Source organism: Rhagoletis pomonella, unplaced genomic scaffold (assembly GCF_013731165.1).
Source record: "Rhagoletis pomonella isolate Grant_MI unplaced genomic scaffold, Rhpom_1.0 Rhpom_scaffold_00010, whole genome shotgun sequence".
In the NCBI taxonomy this organism is placed as follows: Eukaryota; Metazoa; Arthropoda; class Insecta; order Diptera; family Tephritidae; genus Rhagoletis; species Rhagoletis pomonella.
Window position 1 is genome coordinate 24,065,352 of NW_023458564.1, and position 24,432 is coordinate 24,089,783.

The 24,432-nt window shown below is 34.3% G+C and overlaps 2 protein-coding genes across 2 annotated transcripts in view; one reads left to right on the top strand and one right to left on the bottom strand.

Moving 5' to 3' along the window:
- Window positions 1-23,287, bottom strand: part of LOC118746170 — a gene marked incomplete in the record, with an annotated part of 421,140 nt that extends 397,853 nt beyond the window's left edge. The window contains 2 exon segments of the mRNA XM_036479972.1: window positions 12,807-13,527; window positions 22,905-23,287. Coding sequence (XP_036335865.1) covers window positions 12,807-12,903 — 97 coding nt within the window.
- On the top strand, window positions 9,248-10,025 carry LOC118746176 (probable insulin-like peptide 1). Its single transcript, XM_036479980.1, has 2 exons — window positions 9,248-9,495; window positions 9,607-10,025. Exons 1-2 carry the CDS (start codon window positions 9,339-9,341, stop codon window positions 9,801-9,803), a joined length of 354 nt encoding a protein of 117 aa, XP_036335873.1. The 5' UTR covers window positions 9,248-9,338; the 3' UTR covers window positions 9,804-10,025.
- Window positions 23,288-24,432: the final 1,145 nt, after the last annotated feature.

The window sequence follows — 24,432 nt, forward strand, 5'->3', positions numbered from 1 at the left end:
GCTGCTGGTGACCCTGCTAGCGGGGAACTGCTTTCTAGAAGCGTAAAGTATCTACTATAATTCGCTACAAAAAGGAAAATGTTCAGCAACCTTTTTCTTGCAGAAAGATTTCCTGCAGTTCACTTTTCGGAAATGGAAAACCACTTTTGATAGGCACTTTACTTAAAAGGTGTGACTGCTCATGCAACTGCTTTTTAAGATTTCTCAATTCGAAAGACTTTTCAAAACATATTGCATTCCCCATCTGACTGCACTTATAGTCATGTTATCTAGTAGTAAAGTAGCAACATAAGCACACACGTGGAATGTCTGCTCTCATTTGACGTAATCCACTTATGTACGCAGATGTTCACTTTTAATTTAATTAATCAACATTACCACCATCTTACATATGAAATGTCTACAGACATTAATTCAGATCCAATCTTAGACACACCTACATATGTATGTATGTATGTATGGTTTCTATACAAATACATTGAAACATGCAGTTACCCACTGGGAAAATAGGTAAGCACCTTACGAGTTAAGCCATGTTTTCTTTCAGTTTTTAGTACCAAAATTGTCATCATGGCCAATGTCATCTACTAGTAAAGCACAAAATGAACACCTCCGACGACACATTACGTTGTCAGTTGCAAAGTAACGTGCAGCCGAAGTTATCTCCAATTGCCGAACTACTCCGAGCGACTGCTCTGCATTACACGTAACTTACTTTGTAAAGCGGCTCAGAAGTATGTCTGATACCAAATGTACATTCTAAATTCCTACTTACATAAGGCGGCCATGCCTTTGTAAAAGTAAGGGACGTTCGGCAGGGAAATGGTAATGACTGCCAGGTGAAGGGTAAGTTGCTAATAAGGTATTATTACGTGCTCCTAATTCCCACTGGGTACATATGTACGTACATTAGGGTGATCCAAAAATGCATGAAAAATGAAAGTTTTATATTTATGTATATTTTTTAAAAGTCAACCAATGACACTTTCTCCTTCAGCCACGTGAAGTGAAAAAATGCTTTACGTTGCTTTTCTTTGCGAATTTATTTATTATTTCGCTATTTTATTTTTATTTTCCATGCTAAAATTTAAATTGGTTTAAACCATTTTCTCATTAACTAAACCATTAACACTCGACCCCCATTTGCTCGTTTGCTTATTCACTCAATCGCTCATTCATATACATAGCTGACATGCTTTCACTGCACATTTTATTTGTTGTTATTTTCACTGCTGTTGCCTTAATTAACGTATAAAGCGTAATTGAAAAAGTTTTAAGTTCACTTCCTTTAACAAAAGATTTGCAACTCGGAAAAAGTTTTTCCTGTTCACGAGCTGTGCTAGTTGAGTTCGAGGATCGGGCTTAAATGTTAAAACTCTATATGCATGTACATCCTGTAAGCTGGCATGTATGTATGCAGATGTACTCACGTATGTACATTCGTATGAAAATATACATATATGTATGTACGTATATAACTATTTATAAGCTTGAATAAGTCCATACATTTGTATGTTTTGTTGTCTATGCATAGATATGAATATTAAGTGGGAGAGGGCCGCTGAAAATAAGAAACTATCAAGTAGATGGAATCTAATTTCGAACCAGTATAATTATGTCTGCCACTGTTTATAGTCTCATGAAAATTTTAATTTGTTTAAAATATTAGTAAGTTCCGTAAGTGTACGTACACATAGGAAGCGGTGCCGAGCGGCACCTAGTGGTTCATCGATACCTGCACATGCAAGTAAGTACCCGACACTTTTTTCCCGAAGCAAGTAGTTCTTTACTTGATGCCTTTTTCTGGTTTGGCACTTTGTATCTATACTCTTTTACAATATTTGCTATGTGGAAACGCTATAACTATCACTGATCATAAATTCATTCCACCATGTGAAAGTACTCCATGTAAATTAAATGTCCCGCTAATTGTTCGTACTAATTTCCTTGCTACTTCTGCGTTTGATTGATTTTGAAAATTTCAGATTTTGCAAGGTGGTATCGAATACTCACTAATAGTACGTTCCCACGTGCCCAAATTACGCAATTCGCGCACCATTCTCAATTTCAGCTTGAAATTGTGATATGTTTCTCAATTCGACCATAGAAAAAAATTTCAGCTGAAATTGTGTACGAGTCTCAATTTGGGTAAAATTGAGAAAAAAATTTTTTTCGTTGCAACCATAGTGAAAAAATATAAAGTGTACCAGATAGCAATGACATTCTATTCTGGTACTCTTATTTGACAATTTATTATCAGAAATTTTCTTTGATTTGACTTGCACTTTAACCCTTTTGATTGAGAACTTATGCATTTTTTTTAATTTGAATAAAAAACTAAAGAAAAAATGCCAAGAAATTCTTGCCGTTTATGCAAAAGCACACATAGCGTTGTACTATTGATGTTTTCAGTCCGGAAGGTTGAGGATCTAAGCTGAAATTGGACAGAGGTATCCAACAAAACCAAGGGTTAACGCCAGATTTGAAAAAAGCGGACACCAAAAATGAAAGAAAAAATAATAGCAAAATCAAATTTTGTTTTCAAATATGAAGACGCCAGTTACCTGGTACCCTTTATATTATTTCACTAAGGTTGCAACCATGATAAAAACATAGTAAGGTAAAATCGTTCTCTCAATTCGTCGGCCATGATTTTTTTTAAGTTTGCCAACATTTTAAAATCATATAAAATAGAGAGCAAAAAAAAGGAATTGTTCAAATTTGTAGTTGTTTGAGAATGAAAATGGGAATGTGTGTGAGTTTGTGTGTAAAACTTTAAAATTAAATTGTTTGCAAACGTCAAGAATTTGAAAAATTCGTCTCAGCGGTTCTACCTTCCTACTTTTTTATCATGGTTGCAACTTTGAAGTTTTATAGCTTTGAGTGATTTATACGAATAAAATTTTTTTATTGATAGATAAATAAACAAAATAAAAAACCATAAACCGAAAAATCTTTAAAATTATTAAAAGTCAAAAGCTATAGAAAAAATTGATAATGCCAAAGGAACACATTATAAAAAGAAGTATACGCGCCATCGTGAGCAGTGGCGAATTCGTCAGAATAAGACCATTAAAATACCGACTTTACTTTTTTTTGGACCACCTTAATGTGCCTACACATATCCAGAGAACGAAAACAAACCATAGCAAACATATCGGTATCGTTTAGTTTCGCTCATAGGGATAAAACGATACCATGGAAGTATCGATACCTGTACTTGGAAGTAGCATCGAAAGAAGGTATCGATACCTACTAAGTATCGGATGAAAAGTATCGATACCTACTTATATCGATATATGTACCTGTATAAGAACTGTTTGTATAAAAACGCTATCAGATTTCTATGAACTTTTGTCAGAATAACTTATGTGACTATCATTTTTGATTTTAGACGAATGGTACTTAGTCCTTTTAAGAAAAACTTTATGTTTTAAAACACGTTTTAATAGAATGGCCTCCCAAAAAACAATAAAGAAGTTCTAAGTCCAATAAGTTGTTATTTAAAAAGTCCCCAGAATTTTGTTAACAGAATTTGCTTTTTTATGTACGTATTTTATTTGTTATATGTACATAATTTTTTATTTTGAACGAAGGGAAAGCGATTGAGATCAAAAACCATTATTTTATAATTTATTTCATACAAATTAATTATTTAATAAAAGTTATCTGTATTATAACACTGTTCAACAGCATTTTTGCGGAGTAACAACGGTAACTATATCTCTGAAAGAAGTAATCAAGTTGATCATTTTTGGAGGACAAAGCTGCTCATATCGTTTACGCAAACGTCAAGCTGTGAAGTTCTACTTGTTTGTGCCTTGATTGGTCTTTGTATTTTGCAAAGTTTATTGTGCTAATTTTGAGTAAAAGTTGCTATAAAAAGTGCCTACGAGCATCTTAGTGTGATAATAACCGAAGCTAAGTGAAAGTTTTGTGATTTTTGTGGTTTTTATTAAATTTAATTAAATTTCACTAGCTTACATCTAATCTTGCCGAGTCATTTGTTGTTATCATTGTTGTTGTTATTCCTTTGTAGTTAACTGAGATCGTTTCTATTTTTGCACATTTCTTTTTGCTCTTTTTGTTTACTTCGTTTAGTATTTCTTGTCACAGCTGTTTGCGCTGCGTTTATTAAGTGTCACATTACAGTGATACTCAAACTGTTCGCTACATATATTTTTAAGCTAAATACATCAGCTCCTGAATTGTTGTGTGTGTTGTGTTAAACTTATTTTGCTTGTCTTTTTATTAACATAAGTGTTATTAAATCTTTCAATATGAAGTGTGATCTTGATAACTGCCAAATCAAAAGCGAATCTGAACGCTACTTATCGTGCTGGCTCTGTGATGGTATTTGCCATCTAAAATGTGCTGGTTTGACAGGAAGAATTCTGGACGCTATTAATGATGGCAAAGGTCTTCGCTGGTCTTGCTTAAAGTGCAGGTCAACCGAAGTTGATCTCTTTAAGTTGTTTAGGCAAACCAGAAATGGGTTTTGTGAGGTAGGGAGAGAGTTGTCGGTACTGACCGAAAAATTTAAACATTACGAAAATGTATTTAAATCTTTTAAATGCTTAGATACCGTACAATCTATGAAGGACATTCGTGTGTCAAAACGTAAGCGTCTTCATAGTCCGCCTAATGAAAGGACCGTTCCACGTCAGAACACTCTTCCGAATGACTTAATTAATCTTTCTTCTCCATGTCCACAGACAACGGAGTTATCTTCCTCAAAAGAACATACATCAAAGTCTGCTTCTAATAATAACGACCCTGCAGTATCTTCCCCGTCCCCCGTTGAAGTTGTGGCACCGCCATCTAATCTTCCAACGCTTACTCTACCCTCAATTAGTAACTCAGTTACTCAACCCCGTCCGCCGGTAATCGAGTCTGATACTAGGAGACTGGTTGTGGTTCCCCCAAAGAAGTCTATATTTGTATCTAGATTTTCGAGGGATACTTCCGAGGACGATATAAAGTTTTACATCTCGTCCAAAGTTAAAACTGTCAACTTAAGTATCAGAAAATTTAATTTTAAATATTAAAGAAATATTTCTTCATTTAAAATAGACGTAAATTTAGAAAATTTTGACATGCTGCTTAGTAATTCTTTTTGGCCCTCCGGAGCTTTCGTTCGTGAATTTGAGTATAGGCCCAACAAAAATAATAATTTAGCAAATATTCCCCGTCAGAATACAGAACCAAAAAACTGATTACTAAATCTGCTTTAAGTATTTATTATCAAAACGTAAGAGGCATAAATACTAAATTAACGAATTTATATCTTAATGGCCTTGAATGCAATTATAATATAATTTCTTTGACTGAAACTTGGCTCAAACCTCACACTTTTAATTCAGAGATTCTTTCAAATAATTATCATATCTACAGAAAAGATCGGGAGGACAGAGTCGGCGGTGGCGTACTCTTTGCCGTAGACTCTTCAATACCATCTGAAGAAGTTAGTCTTCCACACATTGAATCTGCAGAATTCAAATGCATTCGTGTTCAGGTTGGAAGGGGGTTTACTTACTTAGCTCTATGCTATATTCCTCCCCGATCTGACTTATCAGTGTATTCACAACATGTATCTTTACTGAAATCAATTAATTCAATGATTAAACCCTCTGATTCATTGATTGTGTTGGGTGACTTTAATTTACCAAATGTATCATGGAACATCATTGACAATGATATTGTACCTTTCTCGTCTAGCGCGTGCAACAACGTATTTTTAGAGGAGATGGCAGAACTCTGCCTGAATCAAGTTAATGTACTTCGCAATAAGTTTGGCAAAGTATTAGATCTTGTTTATGTTGATGATTCATCTAAGTCGGCTGTAAATAAATGTGACCCACTAGTTTTGCCCGAAGATGTCTACCACCCTGCTATTGAGATATCTTACGAAATTATAAACGAGGGTCAAAATTGCGATGTCCTAACATACGAACCAAATATTCGCTTTGATTTTTCGAAAGCAAACTTTAAAAAACTGAATAAAGAATTGTCTAAATTGTCGTGGCTTATATACAAAGAAAAAGTTGAGCAAAGCGTTGCACATTTTAATTGTACTGTACATAGATTATTTGAAAAGTATGTGCCTCAACGCATGTGTGTTCCTGAAGAACTAACACAGTTATGGTTCACTAAAGAACTGAGAAACTTGAAAAACAGAAAGTCACGTTATTTTAGATTACACAAAAAAACCGGCTTACACTCATACTATGTAAAATACTCACTTTTGCGTCACAAGTTCTTTGAATTAAACAAAAAGTGTTATAAAGATTACTTGTGTAAAATCAAACGACGTATAATATATAACCCCAAATCATTTTATGATTTCGTAAACTCCAAGCGAAATGTACGGGGGTTTCCTTCCGCCATGAAGTATCAAAATACCGTCTCTGGTGATAATCAAACAATTTCTAACATGTTCGCTCAGTTTTTTAAATCCAATTATTCCACTAACTCCCAAGCATACTTTGACTATCCTTTTAAACTAAGTCCAATTAACTCAATACATAACCCTATAATATCTCCCGATGATGTTTTAGTTTACCTGAAGTCCTTAAAGCAGTCTTTTAGTTATGGTCCTGACCAGATCCCCACTTGTTTTCTTAGAAATTGTGCTGATTATCTCTATGAGCCGTTAACAGCCTTATTTAATTTGTCTCTTAAAGAGGGCGTTTTTCCAACTGTATGGAAGGAATCGTTCATAACCCCCTTACATAAAAGCGGTAGCAGGTCTTCAGTGGAGAACTACCGGGGCATAGCTAAGCTTTCTGCAATTCCTAAATTATTTGAAGCAATTATAACAAATCGGTTGACGCATTCTATCACTTCAAGCATTTCATACAGTCAACATGGATTTTGCAAGGGCAAATCAACTTCTACAAATTTACTTGAATTCACATCCTATATCTCAAAAGCATTTAGTGAGAGCAAAACTGTTGATGTTATATATACTGATTTCAGTAAAGCATTTGACAAAGTGTGCCACTCGTTGCTCATCTATAAACTTGATCTTCTTGGTCTTCCACCTAATTTTCTACGTTGGATCTCTTCATACCTCTATGATAGATCACAAAGGGTATTGTTTAAAAATACTATCTCTGTCGTCATTGATGTTACTTCAGGAGTCCCTCAGGGTAGCCACCTAGGCCCGATTCTGTTCTTGCTTTTTATAAACGATATTTCTACAGATATAAAATTCTCCAAAATTTTAATGTATGCAGATGATGTAAAACTTTATAAATCGTACGCTTCAATTGAAGAAAGCTCTTTGCTACAATCAGACTTAAACAGCATGGCTTACTGGTGTAAAGTAAATCTTATGCCTCTAAATCTTAAGAAATGTAAAGTAATGTGCTTCTCGCGAAGAGCTGTTCTGCCAGTTTCTTATATAATAGGTAACCATAACCTGGAACAGGTATACAATTTTGTGGACCTTGGTATCACAATGGATCCTAAGCTTAATTTTAATCTTCACATTAATGTGACAGTCAACAAGGCTAAAGGTGTACTTGCATTTGTGAAACGATGGTCAAAAGAATTTAGTGACCCTTATATCACTAAAACCCTGTTTACAACATTAGTTAGGCCGATTCTGGAATACGGCTCGGTGGTTTGGAATCCAAGGTATCAAATTTACTCAGACAAGATAGAATCAATTCAAAAACAATTCCTACTTTTTGCTTTAAGAAATTTCCGATGGGATTCTCAATATAGTCTTCCACCTTATACGAGTCGTTTAAAACTTATTAACCTTCCTACACTTGCCAGTCGCAGGGAAACGCTTGGTATAATTTTTATGGTTAAATTACTGACAGGCTCAATTTCAAGTCCGTCTCTTTTGGCTGATGTAAGCTTTAATGTTCCGTCACGCGTATCAAGACACTTTTGTCCCATATTTCTGAAAGCTTGTAAAACCAATTTTGAATTGCACGACCCACTCCGTTGCTTATGCCAGGATTTTAACTCTCATTCCAGCACGTTTGATATATCAGATCCGCTTTTCACCATTAAGAAAGCGATACTCTCCTCTCCTCTCCTGAATTATTGACATAAATACATAAAATCGGCTGATGAACTTAGTTCTGTAGCTGAACAGTTTTAGATCTCGACACTTAACAAACTCCTGCCTATCGTGACTCGGCACAAAAATTTAAAATATTGCTTCCGACGTCATGCGGACTGCGCCCCTCGTGCGGATGGGCGGGAATGGAGGGTAAAAACCGTTGGGAAAACCGTTGGGATATCGCTAGCTTAGAGTGAAAAGTTGCTAAGTCCGAACTTCGTCTATGATAACATTACAATGCTGGATGATTTGCATACATATTTATGTCGTACTGTGTGCCGTCCAATGCAACGTTGTTTGTATGATATTGTGTTTACAATTACTGTTCTTTCATTTATTTATATTTTTATGTGCATTTCGTCTCGTTGTTTGGTTTGTTAAATATTTTGTTACTTTTTTGTTTTGTTACTTGTGAACCACCTAATTGATGGCGATAAATGCATGGATAATAATATCGATAAATACATTGAAGAAGATGTGGATAAATAAATATTGGGATATTGACAAGCCAAGTACGTACGTAAGAACTTCAAACTAAAGAGATTCCAAATAATAATACCCAATTGTTTATTTAACCATTTTTCCATAGTAACAAAATTTTATAGTTCCACCAAAAACCCCGAAAATGCAATGAGGGGTTGAGTAAAAAATCGTTAGTATTAAAAACTGGTTAAATAAAAAACTGAGTATTATTGTTGCGAGTCTTGTGCAGAGAAACAGAGTTTTCCCATCGAAAAATATTGATTTTCAAGAATTCCATACCATTTCCCCATATAAAATACATGGAAAACTTTGAGCGCTTTGAGTGACCTCTAAATATTTTTGGATTTCAAAATAAAAGAATAAGGGTATACTTTTTGGATATAGAACAATCCTAGGGGGTGAGAGCATTAAGATTCCGACTTAACTCTTTTTGGACCACCTTAAAGTACATACACACGTTCGTATGTATTCAGCATATTAGTTGCAAAATTCTTTCAACGCCCTTGACGACCTTGACTTCTTAAATCGGCAAAGTGGGTTAAGAAGGAAATATGCTAAACTGCTGTACTTGTATGTACTACAAACATGCATTGGCTCGCCCTAAAACCAAATCTATTTTTGCCTTTTCGTCGCTAGTATAAAAGCACACAGGGAAACTGCAAATTCCATCAGTTACTTTGCACAGCTTCAACGCCAAGTTGCATGTAATATAGTGTTGCCTTCGAATATATATTTTACATAAATAATAATACTTACTAACAAAACACCTGTTACTATGTCACATAATGTGCTTAAAATCTACGCTTCTCTGTTTGTGTTGTTTGCATGTTTGCAAGAAATTATAGCCCAAAGGACGGTATGTGGGCCGGCAATTGATGCTGTGCTCGATACTATTTGCGAAAATGGATTCAATACGAAATTCAAGAGATCAAGTGAGTATACTTAATTAGCTACAAAGCTACTCTCAAAGTTATATATGTACATACAAATAATGTTTTAAGATTCACTATTTAAATATTTCAAATAAAATATCCTTCTTTTAGTGGGATGGAATGATTTTGGCGACAATGACGTTGAAGATGGGCTACCTTCACACTATGCGTCCTCGCCTTTCCTAGCTAAGATTCATGGCGGCCAAGTTGACACATTGGCCAAGACTCGTCGTCGCCGTGAAGGTGTATACGACGAATGTTGCCGCAAGCCCTGTACCTACAACGAGCTTTACTCATATTGCATGTAAACGGTTTTATCAGAGTAACAACGGTTATAAAAATAGAACGACTGGCGATTGGACAAAGTTTGGAATAATGTTACTATTAACTAATTTAGAAATAAAATGTTTTTTTTTATAGAAAGGATACGTTATTTTGTTAAACTAAATAAGTATTTATAAAAATGGGTGCTTTAAATACGATTGATGAAATTGTTGAAAATATTCTAAAAAAATACCAAAATACATACATATGTATATACATACATGCTGTACTGTACCTTATTGGATAGATAGAAACCAATTTGTAAGTACATTTTAGTAGCAACTAAATGTTTTAATGTCAGAGACTTTCAAATGCCATATGGTATTTCCCGAACATAACTACTATCGAAAATGCGGGTCGATTATGAGCGCTGGCGTATGATCATAGTCAAGAAAATGTAGGGTTTTAACTAAGCTAACGAATGGTTTTAACTAATCTATAGATTAAGGGTATCATAGTCGTGTTAGGTCCGGTTTTTCACTTGGAGACGACTTCAAAATTAGAGTCACGAAAAGCTGTTTAATTTTTCGTGTGTATTTTTCACATTTATGTTTTGATTTTGTGTACTCTTTGTGAAATTTTATTTTATGAATAACATTAAATGGGATTTCAAAGTATGAGGAACTGAACCAAATAAACCGCTGCTCCCATTAAATAACACATTTTGAGGAACATATACACATTTCATTAAGTTATTTAAAACTAGCTGATCAGGCGAGCCTCGTACCTTCTCAGAATCCATCAATGTTGTGTTTATGTACTTATTAGCTGAATTAAATTTATTTTTATTAATTATGATAAATATATAATAAATATCTACTCACAATGACTTAAGTTAAATAAGGGTACAAAAATCAAAACTGATGGATGAGTTTCACATGGTTATATTCTCTATACTGGCTTACATTGTGATGTATTTACGACATTACGGCAAAAATGAGATTTGGTAACCCCGAAATCCAGGCAACAAGATTTATGCATAAAAATCGTAAAATCTTTATTAAAATAACAGATTTCTAGCTAGAGAAATGCCTTTAAAGAAGCCCCCTTTTTTCGCTCTCCTGTAAAATTTGAGTGCCGTAAGATTGGCGGTTTTGCAAATACACCGACGATATGCTATTATTGAGCCTCGCCACACTGGTATTTTCAAACCGTCTGAAACTGGTTTTTCAAACGCCGAAAAATGCGTTATGACTTCGGTCTGAAATGTACACATCGAAAAATCTCCTACAATGTACCGAAAATACTATGTATATATCGAATGTATTTTCAAATTATAAAAGGGGTGAAAAAGTTGTACCTAATTATCCACAACTGCTTGTAAGCCCTTTGAGACTCTATCTCGAAAAGAGTTATTAGAAAAAAATATGAATATTTTTGTTGAACCGGGTTTGTTTGTTTGTTTAATAAATATATTTTAAAAGACATTTTGTATGAAAAATGTAAGTTACTAATCTGTCTGATAGATTGGATCATAACCATTCCAGGATATCTCAATTTTGTAAATTGGGCAAAAAATAGTGAACATATAAAGAATTATCTTGACACAGCTTGGCTATTTTATAGATATTTGTCAGTTTTAGTATGAAATTTGGTTGGTGCAAAATTGGAGCCAAATCCCTGTCTTAATTATCTTTAAATGAAATAGGTAATACAAATAAAAACAGAAACCCCCTCACGCAGTAAAACCTTGGATCCGTCACTGTTAGTTATATTTCAGAACCAATTCAATCCTGATTTTCCAAGCTGTTGTGTAGTGGTTAGAAGTGCGCGCTACCACTCCACAGGGCCTGGAGTCATGGCCTGGTCAAAGCAACATCGAAAAAAATATAGAAGAATGGTTTTTCCTTAACAGCGGTCGCCCCCGGCAGGCAATGGCAAACCTCCGAGTGTATTTCTGCCATGAAAAACAGCTTCTCATAAAAATACAATCGCCGTTCGGCCAAACACTAACATATGTATAAGCGCCAATCTGTTATTATAATCATGGAAAATTATGGATTTTTTTAAGGTTTGAAATTATACGAGTGTACATATTAAATATTTATATGGTCAAATTAGGGTCAAAACTTGGTAGCTTGAAGACTTTTGCTTGGTTGTCAATTCCTCTGTCAGTATTCCTCTAAGGCTAGTCGCTAGGAATGTAAAATTTTATTTACGGGACTCAGAGAGCTAAGAAATTTTCGACATCTTAAAAACGTCAACTCAACGATAATATTTATACCTGGTAGCCAAGCCCTGGTAAGATTTTTTGGGGAAAAATTCTCTAATATTTCATGAAACTTTATGTGTTTACGCATCCCTTTTAATTCGCAGCGTATTTTTTGGTTTCGGTAAATCCGAGTACACAATAATTCTTAAAAATTTTGTGGAATTTTTGAAACCTCTAGCTGGCATTCTTGCAAAATTGGGTCACAATGATGTTCTAGGAAAAATTTTAATTGTTATGAAGTCGAGTAAGGCCCCTTTGGAATGCGACTACTGCATAGATGTGAATACTAACGCTTGGGCATAGTTTGCGTGAGACCCACAATTTGCTGTTTTCCTGAGCTGGAAAAAAAAGTTTAACACCCCGGTTTTTAGACACGCATGTATTAATAATTACAACTTATATATATTTGTAGGCATATATGTAAAATTGGGCTGTTCAGGATCTTGTGCAAATAGTCCTGGATTTGCAAATTTTGTGAATGATACCATGACAACCGTTTGCATTTTATTGCAGTAGATCCTGAACAGTGCTAATATTTTTTATTTGGCTGAACATCACTTTGCAAACCAAATATTTGTACTGTTACCATTTCAACAGCCCTTAGGGTAATGAAGCTTCATTAAAATTTAATTGCATAAATTAGTTTTACATGTACCATTCTTTTTCTATATTTTAATTTTACTTTTTCATAAATATTAACTGCAATTTTATCTATGAAAAATATTAAGGCAATATTTGTGGCATAAATTTTTAATAAAAAGAAGAAATCACTTACCGATTCGCGCCTGTGTATGCACTATCAACAACGGCAATGTGAGGAAAGCCATTCGGAGGGGTGGTAAAAATGGCGAAATGCAATTTTGCGCAGCCATTTTGTAGTTGTGCTTGTAGCACTGCTTGCTTGCTTGCCGTAGAGCAGCTTTGTTTGGTAGCTTATTGTTTGTCGACGCCAATTGCACCGGAAGCGATTTCTCTTGTTAATTTTTTTTCAACTTTTCGCTCAGCAAAAACTATGCTAAATTTTACTTATTCATGTATTATAAGGACACTATGTATGTATATAAATACTCGTCCTACTATATACACAGATATAATTTATTGAATTTCTCTCTGGGGGTTTTTTGTTAAATATTGGAGAAATGCATATTTTAATCTTTAAATATGTTACGGCATTAAACTGTTCAACTAAATTCGGCACACATCTGTTCATATAAATGTTGTTAAAAATGTACTTTATCAGAAAGGCTAAGTATTGGTGCTGGTGGCCCCACAGGCTCCAAAACCGATTTCACTGTTGAATTTACTTTTGTGATTTGCCACTTTAATTCTTTTTGCTCACTTCCACAACATACATACATAGTTTCAAGTTGTTTTTTTTTATACACATATGTTTGTTTTCTTGTATTTCTCTATTTATTTCGCTGCTGCTGCTGCTGCTTACAGTCGAATGTTTGTGTTTCGCTCACTCACTCACACACGCATTTCGCCCATCCCACCTGCAATTGAGAATTGGAAAAAACTTGAAACGAAGAGGAACTCAACATTAAGCATGTGCTTAGTTTTTTTTCCTCTCCCAGCACACACAAACCCGCTTCCATTTTGATGAAAAACTATAGAAGTGTGTTTGTGTGTGTGCGTTTTTTGCAATATTTTGTTTTCACTTCCATCACTCTAAGCACTTTGCTTTTTTTATCACTTTTATCGTTTTGATTTTACGTGTCGTGCATTTGTATTATTTTCATGTAATTTTTCTAGGTAAGATACACACATTCATAAATATTTACATACATACATATTTACATAAATACGTACATATACGAGCATATGCACATATGCCATTGCGCTCAACTAAATAAGCCAACAACATTTTGATCAGTTTTGGCCTTTTTATTTTCTTTATTTAATGCTTGTAATTTTTTTTATAAAAGTCTAGCTAATTATACAACAAATACCGTATAAATCCAACTTTGTACACATTATTAAAAAAAATAAACAAATTTTCATCGAAATTTACAAATTTTGATTAAGAATAATTTTTTTTTTTTAGAAAATTATTGGTACGCACTTTTATAGACCAGTTAATTTTAGTATACTACATAAAGTGCTGGTTTCGAGCAGCTACAAGATACCATTGATTTTTGGCAATTTTTTGATGGTAGGCATTTTCTTTCATATTAAAAATGTTAGAGCATACCTTGAATGGAACAACAAAAGTTGGCAAAAATCTACATCGATCGTGACTTTTTTATATTCGAATTTAATAGGCTATAAAATTGCATACATTTCTCCAAACATTCTTGATCAAAAGTTTGAAATTTTTATGAAAATTTGTTGAATTTTTGTACGAAGCATGAAATTCGAACACACATGGATTTTATTACATAGTGAACTATGCTTTCACATAGGTATACTAAACCAAAAAAAAAAAATAGCTAAAACTTGTTGAAATGTCGCGTTCCTATTTGTTTTCCCGCCACTGCACATATGTATGCTTTTATGTGTTCGCAATATGTGTATGGCAGGTAAACATACATATACATACTATGTATGTAAGTTTTCAGGCATGTCTTTTGGCTTAGCTAAATGGTGTGTTTTCTGCACATGTGCTGCCAGCTTTGAAAAATAAATAAAACTCGGTTGTGCCTGTTACGAGTCGTACACAAATTCTTGTTTTTCATTTCGACTGTTTTTCTTTTTTGAATGTTTTTCACCGTCTGTTGCCTTTGCTTGTCTTAAAACGGCGCATCTATCCTTAAACTTTTGCTTAGCAATGCGTACTGCACAGCTATGAATGTTTATTTAAGCATTGATTTTTGTTTTTATTCTCTTTTAACTTTTATTTCGATAAATAATATGACATTAAAATAAATTTGATGCCTATTTGTTTGTTGTCGCCGGTGGCAATCGGATGTTTTTGACATGCTGGTTTTTTCGTCATAAATCTGATACTTTAAGACAGCTTACTCCGCCAGGTTATGGTTAATTTCTTAAATGTGCTAGTTTTATTTTGTTAACAAACGCTTGTTAGCTGAAGGAATGTCTAAAAAACTAGAAAAACAACTTTAAATTTTTTTTGTCAGGCTTTCTGTATTAACTAAAACAAGTAAAAAAGTCTAAGTTCGGCCGAAGCTGAAGATTAAATACCCGGCGGGCGTATTACATACAGTTTTTCACCTTTCTAAAAACTACCGTTAAAGGCAAGCACGGGTGGTTTTACCCCATTTTCAAACATTTTCGATAACACGTGCAGTTAGACTTACCTCTTAATTAGGCGCAAGGCCTTCAAGTGGAAACAAATGTCTTGGAGAGCTAGGAGCGGGCTCGAGCTCTGTTTAGCTTATAACTTAGCATCCTACGGGGTGCGTAATTTAGTCACGGCTATTACATTGACGCGTACACATGTGTCGCTATTCTCTTGAGTGCTGACCCTAAGCGAGCACTAACGTAACATTTTTTGGCAGAGGTAAATTTTTATTTTTAATCTATGAGTGAAATCAATGTTATTTTTTTTGTTTTTTTTTTGTTAAGTTAACGATAATAAAGTATTTATTATTTTTCATAAAAAAGACTTCAATTTTTTATTTCTTACACTCCTTTTTCAACACTTTTTAATGGTCACTCGAGACCTTATGCGACTGATTGTGTGATTTGCTTTATGCGCCTAACTAAGGGTTAATTGTTTACTTACTTTGCCTCTCCTTCTATTATTCTGCACAACGCCTTCGTTAGGAAATCTGGAAATACGTCCTATATATACGATATGAAGCTCTCCAACACTACTTTCGTAAGAGGTTCCTCAATAGCTGTAGGCTCATACTATCACTATTGCTGCAGGTTAAATGTTTATCGTCAACGAAGGGCTCTGAAATATAAGCGATGGCATTTTCAACCCTCAAGGTCTACGTGGTGGAAAATATGTCTCTGCTGTGACAGCCAAGCATTGTCTTGCCCTCTAACTACTTCCAAACTAGTTCGGCAATGCAAGTCTGGACTAAATTATGTCGGTAAACATAACGAGCTTGCTTTGCTCTGGGCAGTGTTGCCGTTTTAGCCCTTTGGTGGCTAGATTTAGCTACCACATTATTTTTTTGGCCACATAAATTTAAAATTGCCCCTAGCCCTTTTTTTAGCCCTTTGGGGAATTTATTCATACTGGGCATGAAAAAGTTCTATACTTACGTTTAATTTGATCTAATTTTTTTGCATTTATTTAAGAGATGAATTTTTAAACTAAGAAAGACTGATATATATACATGTGTGTATTGTATGTTCCTTACGTTTTATACATACTTAGTGTTAGGGCTGTTTTTTAACTTATCTATTAACGATTTAACTATAGTTTAAAATAGATAAGTTTACAGCCCTTAGGGTCAGTTTTTCAGTCAAGTTTAAATTCAGATTAAATAAACCGAGTTTAAATTGAACAGCTGGCTGACATTTGATTGGCTGATCTTAGTTAACACAAGCCAGATCGGGCGTTTAAACTTAGTTTAAACCACGGCTGTACACTGAAAAACTGGCCCTTAATATGCTTCATTTGTTAAATGGCCTATCAAGGCGATTGACCGTGTATGTTCTTGTGATTGTACCAGCTGCTGGTGCGACTTCAAAAACTACTTGAAAATTTTTTGGCGGAAATTTCTTGCACTATATGAGTCAAAGCCATGTTTGTGGAATATTAAGTTCAAGATATTGTAGTTGTGAATAAAAAAAAAGCAATGTTTAACAAAATGGTGGAAAAATTACGAAATTTCGGCTCTAATCGTTTCGATCTTTCCTGGACCTCATTTGTAAAGAAATAAATATTGTACCAGCATGCTGGTAAGTTATATGCTTCGAGCCTGATGGTACAATCACTTGATCGAGCCAGCAAGCTGGTGTCGTATATTTCCCCTATTATACAAAAAGGTTTTAGGTTGGATAAAATAGTAGCTTTTTTCCAGAGTTCATTGTTTTTCTATACCATTACTTATTGAAAATGTTTGCGTTTATACTTATATATGATTATGTAAGTAAATTTTAGCTACCACTTTTAGCCACAACGACTTTTTTTTAGCTCTTTTTTAGCCATTTTTTTAAAGGAATTGGGCTACCATTAAAAATGCTGCGCGACAACACTGGCTCTGGGTGTCAGGTCACTCGGGATTACCTGGTAATGAGACATCTGTCTATTTGGCCAGAGTTGGTTCAGAACAGGCATTCCTCGGTCCGCAACCAGTTATAGAATTCCCCACTTCGGCCATCGAACCCACTATTAGAAACAGAACTTCGCTCAGCAATGACTGGGTGTCATCGAGGGACTGCAGGTGGGCAAAACTCATGTTGCCTTCAATCTCAGAAGGTCTATCTAGTTTTTTGCCAACACTCCACAGTGGTTCGGATCGCAAATCTAGCTGGACGAAACTATTTAAACAAATACTCGTTGATGGATCTCTACACCACTTCTTACCTAGGGGATTTTTGAGTCGCTGATTACGAATCTGAAGTCACTTATCAAAAATTCAAAATGGCGGATCCAATATGGCGGACGAAAATTAAAAAAAAAATCGGTAGATTTCTATGAAACTGGGTATCTGGGGGTTTTCTGGGTCGCTATTACATATCTAAAGTCATTTACCAAAAATTCAAAATGGCGGATCCAATATGGCGGACGAAAATTTAAAAAAATCGGTAGATTTCTATGTAACTGGGTATCTGGGGATTTTCTGGGTTGCTGATTACGAATCTAAAGTCATTTACTTAATTTACTTTATTTACTTCGGAACGAGCATTTTCATCAGATATTTCTTTCAACACTAAAATTTAAGATCACAGCAAGAAACACAAATAAATTTCAGAAAAAATTTTATAACAGCGCTTAAAGATTTGCATGCCTGTTGTATATTTTTTTAATTTCAGAAAGCAGAAAATTCGCGAGGTACTATTTTTTTAACTCTTACATAACCAAAGGGTTTATAACTCCAAGTATTTTTCTGTTTTAACACACAACCCCTGCCAGAATAAATTTGCTTATACCAATGTGGACATAAATTGCGTTATGACCTCTGAATCTATAGCGGAATAAGTGTAATTTTTTGTGTATAAAGTCAATTTGCAATTATGCAAATATTTGTGAGTGCAATTAGCAATCTTTTAAGTTAAATTTCAGCTTTTAAAATAGAGTTCTCAAATAGGCGGCGTTGACTTACCTTTTTTTGTTTGTTTACATATGTTAATGCTTTAATAAATGCAATTTCTATTTGAATGTATTGTCAGGAATGTATTCCAAGTACTATTAAGTATTTTAAAAACAAAAAAATTTTAACTTTCGTCCAGCTAGATCTGCTATCCGAACTACCGTGCACTCTAGCTACTCAGCTGTACGTGACGTATGAGTAACACCCTTTTCTGCTTTTTTATTATCTTATATATCCATCGATTTTCTTCTTTGGTAGCTTAATTTTTTTCTAACGGAACAGACTTTAACACAAGTGCACAGCATTTACACAGAAACTATTATTTTTTGAATCCGTTCCCTGAATTTTTAGCATTTTTCCATAAAAAAAAACCAATAATTCTGGAATGATTAACTTATTTCTCAGAACCGTCAAGGCTATCGAAAAGTGATGTATGTACGGTTTATGGAGAGTTTTTTTTCTTTCATTTGCAGTATTTCATATTATTAAAATGGTTCGTAAGATATACGTGATTAAGTGGAACGACTCTTTTTTTAAGCTGAATAACGGTAAACTGCAAATATCTCGAAAACGTATTCATAAAAAAAAATTAACTCGATTTTCTGAATCAGCGTCTGGAGAACAAAATCAAAATTAAAATTTGTAATTCAGTGTTACCGGGAATTTCAGACATTTTGGGCTTTTCCTACCAAAATTGGTAGGTATTTTTCTCGTTGGTAGGATGGCAATACGCTTAAACTTTTGGTTGGTTTCTTTGCTCATAAAACAGAAAGCATCTCTGGCTTGTTGTGATATGTCACTTTGTCAGCACTGTGAATAGGCTTTTGACATTATCAATTTTAACCTCATTCATTATAAAACCTCATTGCTTACTGGTATAGGCAGAATTTTGCCAATTACCTTCGGCAATTCTCTGAACTCTGTATTCGTATAAAAATTTGTATTCACTGCGTATCTACATATGAAGTGATTGAATTGATGGATGTAAAGGCAGGTTTATAAATGAGATGTTTTTCTTTGAAATGCAGTTGCCAATCGATAATAGTTTCAACAACGACAAGGTTGTTAAAACATTTTAAATGGCACTAGAAGAGCGATTCAAAATAGAAAATTAATTATTGTTAGTCACATTTCCAGTAAATCGGAGAATCTCAAAGTTTTTAACCGCAACTCGAAGGAATTAATATCAAACCCGCAGCGCGCAGATTTTGTCCCAAGCCCAGTGGCTCCTACACCCAGACATTTGGCAAGCCTCACCGTGAGGTTTATTACAAGCTTTTTTTACCTTACTAATGTATATATCGTTACCTAAATGTGAAAAGCTGCCAAGTTAATTTTTTGTAATTGTTCAGGAGAGACAAAAGTCGACGTAGATTCGCATAATTTTTCATTCTGCATCACAAACAAAATTAAAAAAAAAACACACACACAACTAAAGAAGTACATATAAGTTCGGTCGAAACCGAATTTTATATACCCGGCGCTAAAAGTCTATAACAGTCTTATTTATTGTTAAGACATTGGAGCTATTCGGAAATACAGCAAACCAAAGCATCAGTCTCTTTTATTTCTAAACTATAATTGATGGAAATGTGCAATATGCGCAAACGCGGTTAGATGCCGAATTGGAGCTTAGTTACACAAATTGGGCTTTTCCAGCAATTATAGTTTAAAAGTAAAAGAGACTGATGCTTTGGTTTGCTGCATTTCCGAATAGGGGCCTTGTTGTAAGTATTAACTTGGAGTAAATTACCGTCTTCAGTTATTGAAATATCGGAGTTTTCGTAAATCAAAAAATTACCGGAATATACAGGAAATCGGTGCAATTTTAGTCCGATTTGAATAATTTTCAACGAATTGCTTTCTCGCACCAAGGTTATTAAATACACCAAGTTTGGTAGAAAGTGATAAATCGGTTACTGAGATCCACATTTGTGATCATAAGTGAGCGGCGCCACGCCCAAAATCCAAAAATTTATAATACCTAATCAAATTTTCTGCTCAGTGATCATTGCAATAATCGATTTTGAGTCACTTATCTTCAGTATTTACTGATTTATCGCAGTTTTCGTGTTTCTGTAAATTACCATTATATGGGAGGTGGGCGTGGCTATTGCCCGAGTTCAATGATTTCCAGCAAATTTCTTAGCTGGACCCACAGCAAGGCTCGTACCGAATTTGGTAAGGATTGGTGAAGCGGCTACTAAGATACAGTATTTCTTCATAAGTGGGCGGGGTCATGCCCCTTTTCCAAAAATTTCATAATATTATTTTTTACCAAAATTTCACTTCATATACTAATTTTCAACAATTTGGATTGAAAAATCATAGTTTTTGCATTTTTCGAAAATACCGTTGAGATATCTCAATTTTTGCTCGATTTATCTTGTACACGGACAGACGGCCGGACGGACGGAAGAACAGACGGACAGACAGACATGGCTTAATCGACTTCTCTTCTTCTCTAAATGATCAGAATTATGTATACATTTGTCCATATCTATTTCGATTCGTTTTACCTGTTGCAAACAACCATGCGAACAAAGTTATAATAACCTGTTCACAAGTGCGCTCGGGTATAAAAAGAAGTGGACTTGGCACCTTTTCACCTTTAGGTATCATGCAACGGATAAGCGAAATTTTTCTTGGGGCGACTTGTATTGCGTTACTCCATTGATACAAAAATAAGTATTTCCCAAAAAGTTAAAAGTTTTTGCTGGGTTTTGTTGAGTACATACATACTGATACAAAAATTTTGCGCTTGTATTGGGAGCTATGCCAACGCTGTGCACCACTGCATTATAACCAATAAAGTTAGATAAAGCTACTAAATTATGGAAAACAATTGTTTGTTCTTTACCAATCAATTTAAAATAATTCTGTGGTCATAAGCAAAAACCGCCTAAGTCCAAAAACCTGAATTCGAGAAAAATGTTTAAACATTTGAATTGTAATGTTAGCTTTACGGGGAAACCAAAATATTTTCGCCTATAACATTTTAAGTAGCCCTGCTGGCGAGATGGGGATTTCACGTACCCATCGAATAGGGGTTGCGGAATACGATAGCATATATAACTCCATTCTTTCTTAAGTCGACTCAGGCGGTTATTGCTTGTGACCACAGAATTGTACATAGATATCTTTCTTGTGCTATCCTAATTTCTGCTCCACTTATCTCATTAAATTGCTTGGCAGCCGCACATGTCATTCCAAAGTTTCTTCAGCATACATATTTGGTACATTACAGCGAACTCCCGTCTGTTTGTTTGGCAATGTACTTTTTTTTACTTATGTTGCTAGTCAGTTCAATGGTTTCCATAACGGATACCATAACAAATGAGGCTGGGAGTGGGAATGGAACCAAGTATGAAATTCTTGAATTGGGATATTGTGCATACTTATCTATGGATTTTTTCCGATAAAAAAAAATTTATGAATATGCCTTTGGGAGGTCTAGTTTTTGAAGCGAAAACAAAGAAACAGCAGTACACAAATTTCTGAAAGTTTACTAAGTCTCCACTTACTGGGTTCCCACAATTTAGACCCTTAAGGAAAAAAAATGCAGAAATCAAGAAAAGTTGGTTTGTCAAATGTCCACAGATATATATATACATATATGTATATATACTATATACCTTTTTCCAGACCTTCATACTTCCACGTAAAAATACGTATATGGCTCACGGTTTCCACACACCTAGAAAAAATTTTACGAACATTTTTTTAAAAGGTTACCAAAAATTTACCAAAAGTATTAAACGCCTTTTTTCTTTTGTAATAAACAATGGGCGTTAATTTACACTTTCTAGCTTATATGAAAGTTGCCACTCAGCTGTTTTATAATCTATCGATTTTCTTTGCTAGTAGCTTGACTTCATCACAAAAAAATTTACAAAAACTCTTCTATTTTTTACAATTTTTGCACTATTAAAGTACGGCCCGTACAAATTTAATGTAAAAAACCTGGCCAAAACTGTTCAAAATTACTTTAAAAAATATCCACCTATTTCTACAAGTGAAAAAACCTACTTTTATTTTCAGTAGTTTCAACCACTTCTTTTAGCTGAATAAAGATAAATTGCAAACTTCTCAAAAACTTGTCCACAGGAAAAAAAAATTTACTCGATTTTCGGAATCCGCGAGCATTTCTACATAGTGGCAGAACAAAAATTTAAATTTGCGATCCAGTGAACTCATTGATTATAGGTTTTCACCCCTTTGGACCAATTCTTCGCATTTTATATCTGATTAAATTTAAATATATGTCATGACCAATTTTTCTTGTTTTAAAGCAATTTTAACTAAACTTTAAATCAACTGCTATGTAGATAGTACGAAAATAAATCTCTTTTGAGGCAAGGATAGCTTCTTTATTTCACAGTTTAATATTAAAATCTCATATAATAATCTTCTAAATTTAAAAGACCGAAGCCTACGCCATGACCCTAGCTCCTTATGGATATGTGCATATCGCCAATCATAAATCACAATTTCGTATTTATCATCAGAAAGAAATTAATTCAATAAGAACTTAGCTGCGTGTATGTATTATATGATATTCAAAAATATTTTAATGATTTTAAACATTTTGTCTGAAAGTTACCAAATGAAATCGGAAGTTAGCAAATTACCAGAGATTTTGGCAACATTTTACCAAAGTGGCAACCGTGATATGGCTATGCATGCTGTACACGTACCGTATCTGTGCTCGTATGTATGTGACTTCTTAATACGCCAGCAATTTGCTGTTTGGACACTTTGATTTTTGCAGCATTTTCGCAACTAACTTTCTTGTTTGTTTATATAATTCATTTTCTCCAATCATGTTTTTCTCTTATTTCTTATTTTTGCAGCTTCATTTTCAATTTCACTAAATGTTATTAGATGGTCTCTTTTCATTTTATTCTATTTCGTACTCTTAAAGTATTTTACACATCCGCATTGCGCAATGCGAACTTCTTGATTTCGTGCTGTGTTGCTGTTCTCGCTGTTCCTGATCCCAAGCAATAGACTTTTCCGGTCACTCGCAATCAGACATTTTGACCAACTAATTACGACAAGCAGCTCTTGACGCAAACGTCTTACGCACCTGCAAGTAGTTTGGAAAGAAAAGGAAAGATGGTGGCAATTAGACAAATGTAATGTGGGGCAAAGTAAGTTCAAATGTACATACATACTGACATACATATGTATGTACATAGATGAAATTATTTGTAATTGCATATAAAAATAGTGAATGCATGACAATATTTGTATGTATGTACGGACAATATATGTCCGTTTCGTTGCAATCAACTGAATGCCAGGCACATCCGCTATTGTTTGAAAGTTCTTTTCGAATTTCAAGTCAAATGCGAATGCTGTAAACACAATGCGCATGTCAAGTAAATCTTAAAAAAATTATTTTCAAATAACAAAGGATTGAATGTTAAATGCAACCTTGTTTCAAAATATTAAAAAATATTAAAGCATATTTCTTTGGAACATTTCTTTAAGATTTAGAAGCTAGTATATATTTTCAGCTAGCTTCAGTGGTATTTGAGGTAAGAAAGGTTGATATATATATATATAACATATATATAACAAAATGAGAACAAAAGTCTCAAAAACATTCTCAAGAAGAACAAAATGAGAACAATACTTTCGTGCATAAGAACAAAAGCCTGGGGAACGTTTTGCTAGAGAACAAAACACCCCTATTGTGAGTGTCGACTATTAGTAGATAAACGACTATTAATCGATTATCAATTATCCAACAATTGTTCGTTTGTAGAAGGATGAGCGACAAAATATTCGCAGTCGCTTATTGAACGAGAAATCGACATTCTAAATAGCATGGAAAATCGATAATCGAAAAATAGTCGTTTATCTACTACTCGCAATAGGGGGTTAGAGCCTTGAAAACTTAACATCAAGAATTAGAGGGGCGTCTGCGTGCTGTGATGAAAAATCCGTTCAGTGAGAACAATGATTAATTCTAAGCCAGAGGAAGGCTGGATCATTTCAACTTACAGATCGTTTATCATTAGGGTGAACTGCCCATTTATGAAACAATTTTTAATTTTCTGTGCAAGAAAAGTTCGTGTCTTAAGTCTTTCGTTGACTTAATTTGCATGATGTTATTTTTTTCATTTTAATATTCAGATATTTCAAATTAATGCACCGCCATGACAAATATTTTCTTCGCGAATAGTTCAGAGAAGATTTGTTCCTGTTTCGTTCTCT

What these genes read in the sequence shown, in the direction of transcription:
- LOC118746176 (XM_036479980.1), top strand. Translation starts at nt 9,339, where the DNA reads ATGTCACATAATGTGCTTAAAATCTACGCTTCTCTGTTTGTGTTGTTT. An exon ending in TACGAAATTCAAGAGATCAA is followed by an intron (nt 9,496 to 9,606) that starts GTGAGTATACTT and finishes TCCTTCTTTTAG; the next exon opens with TGGGATGGAATGATTTTGGC.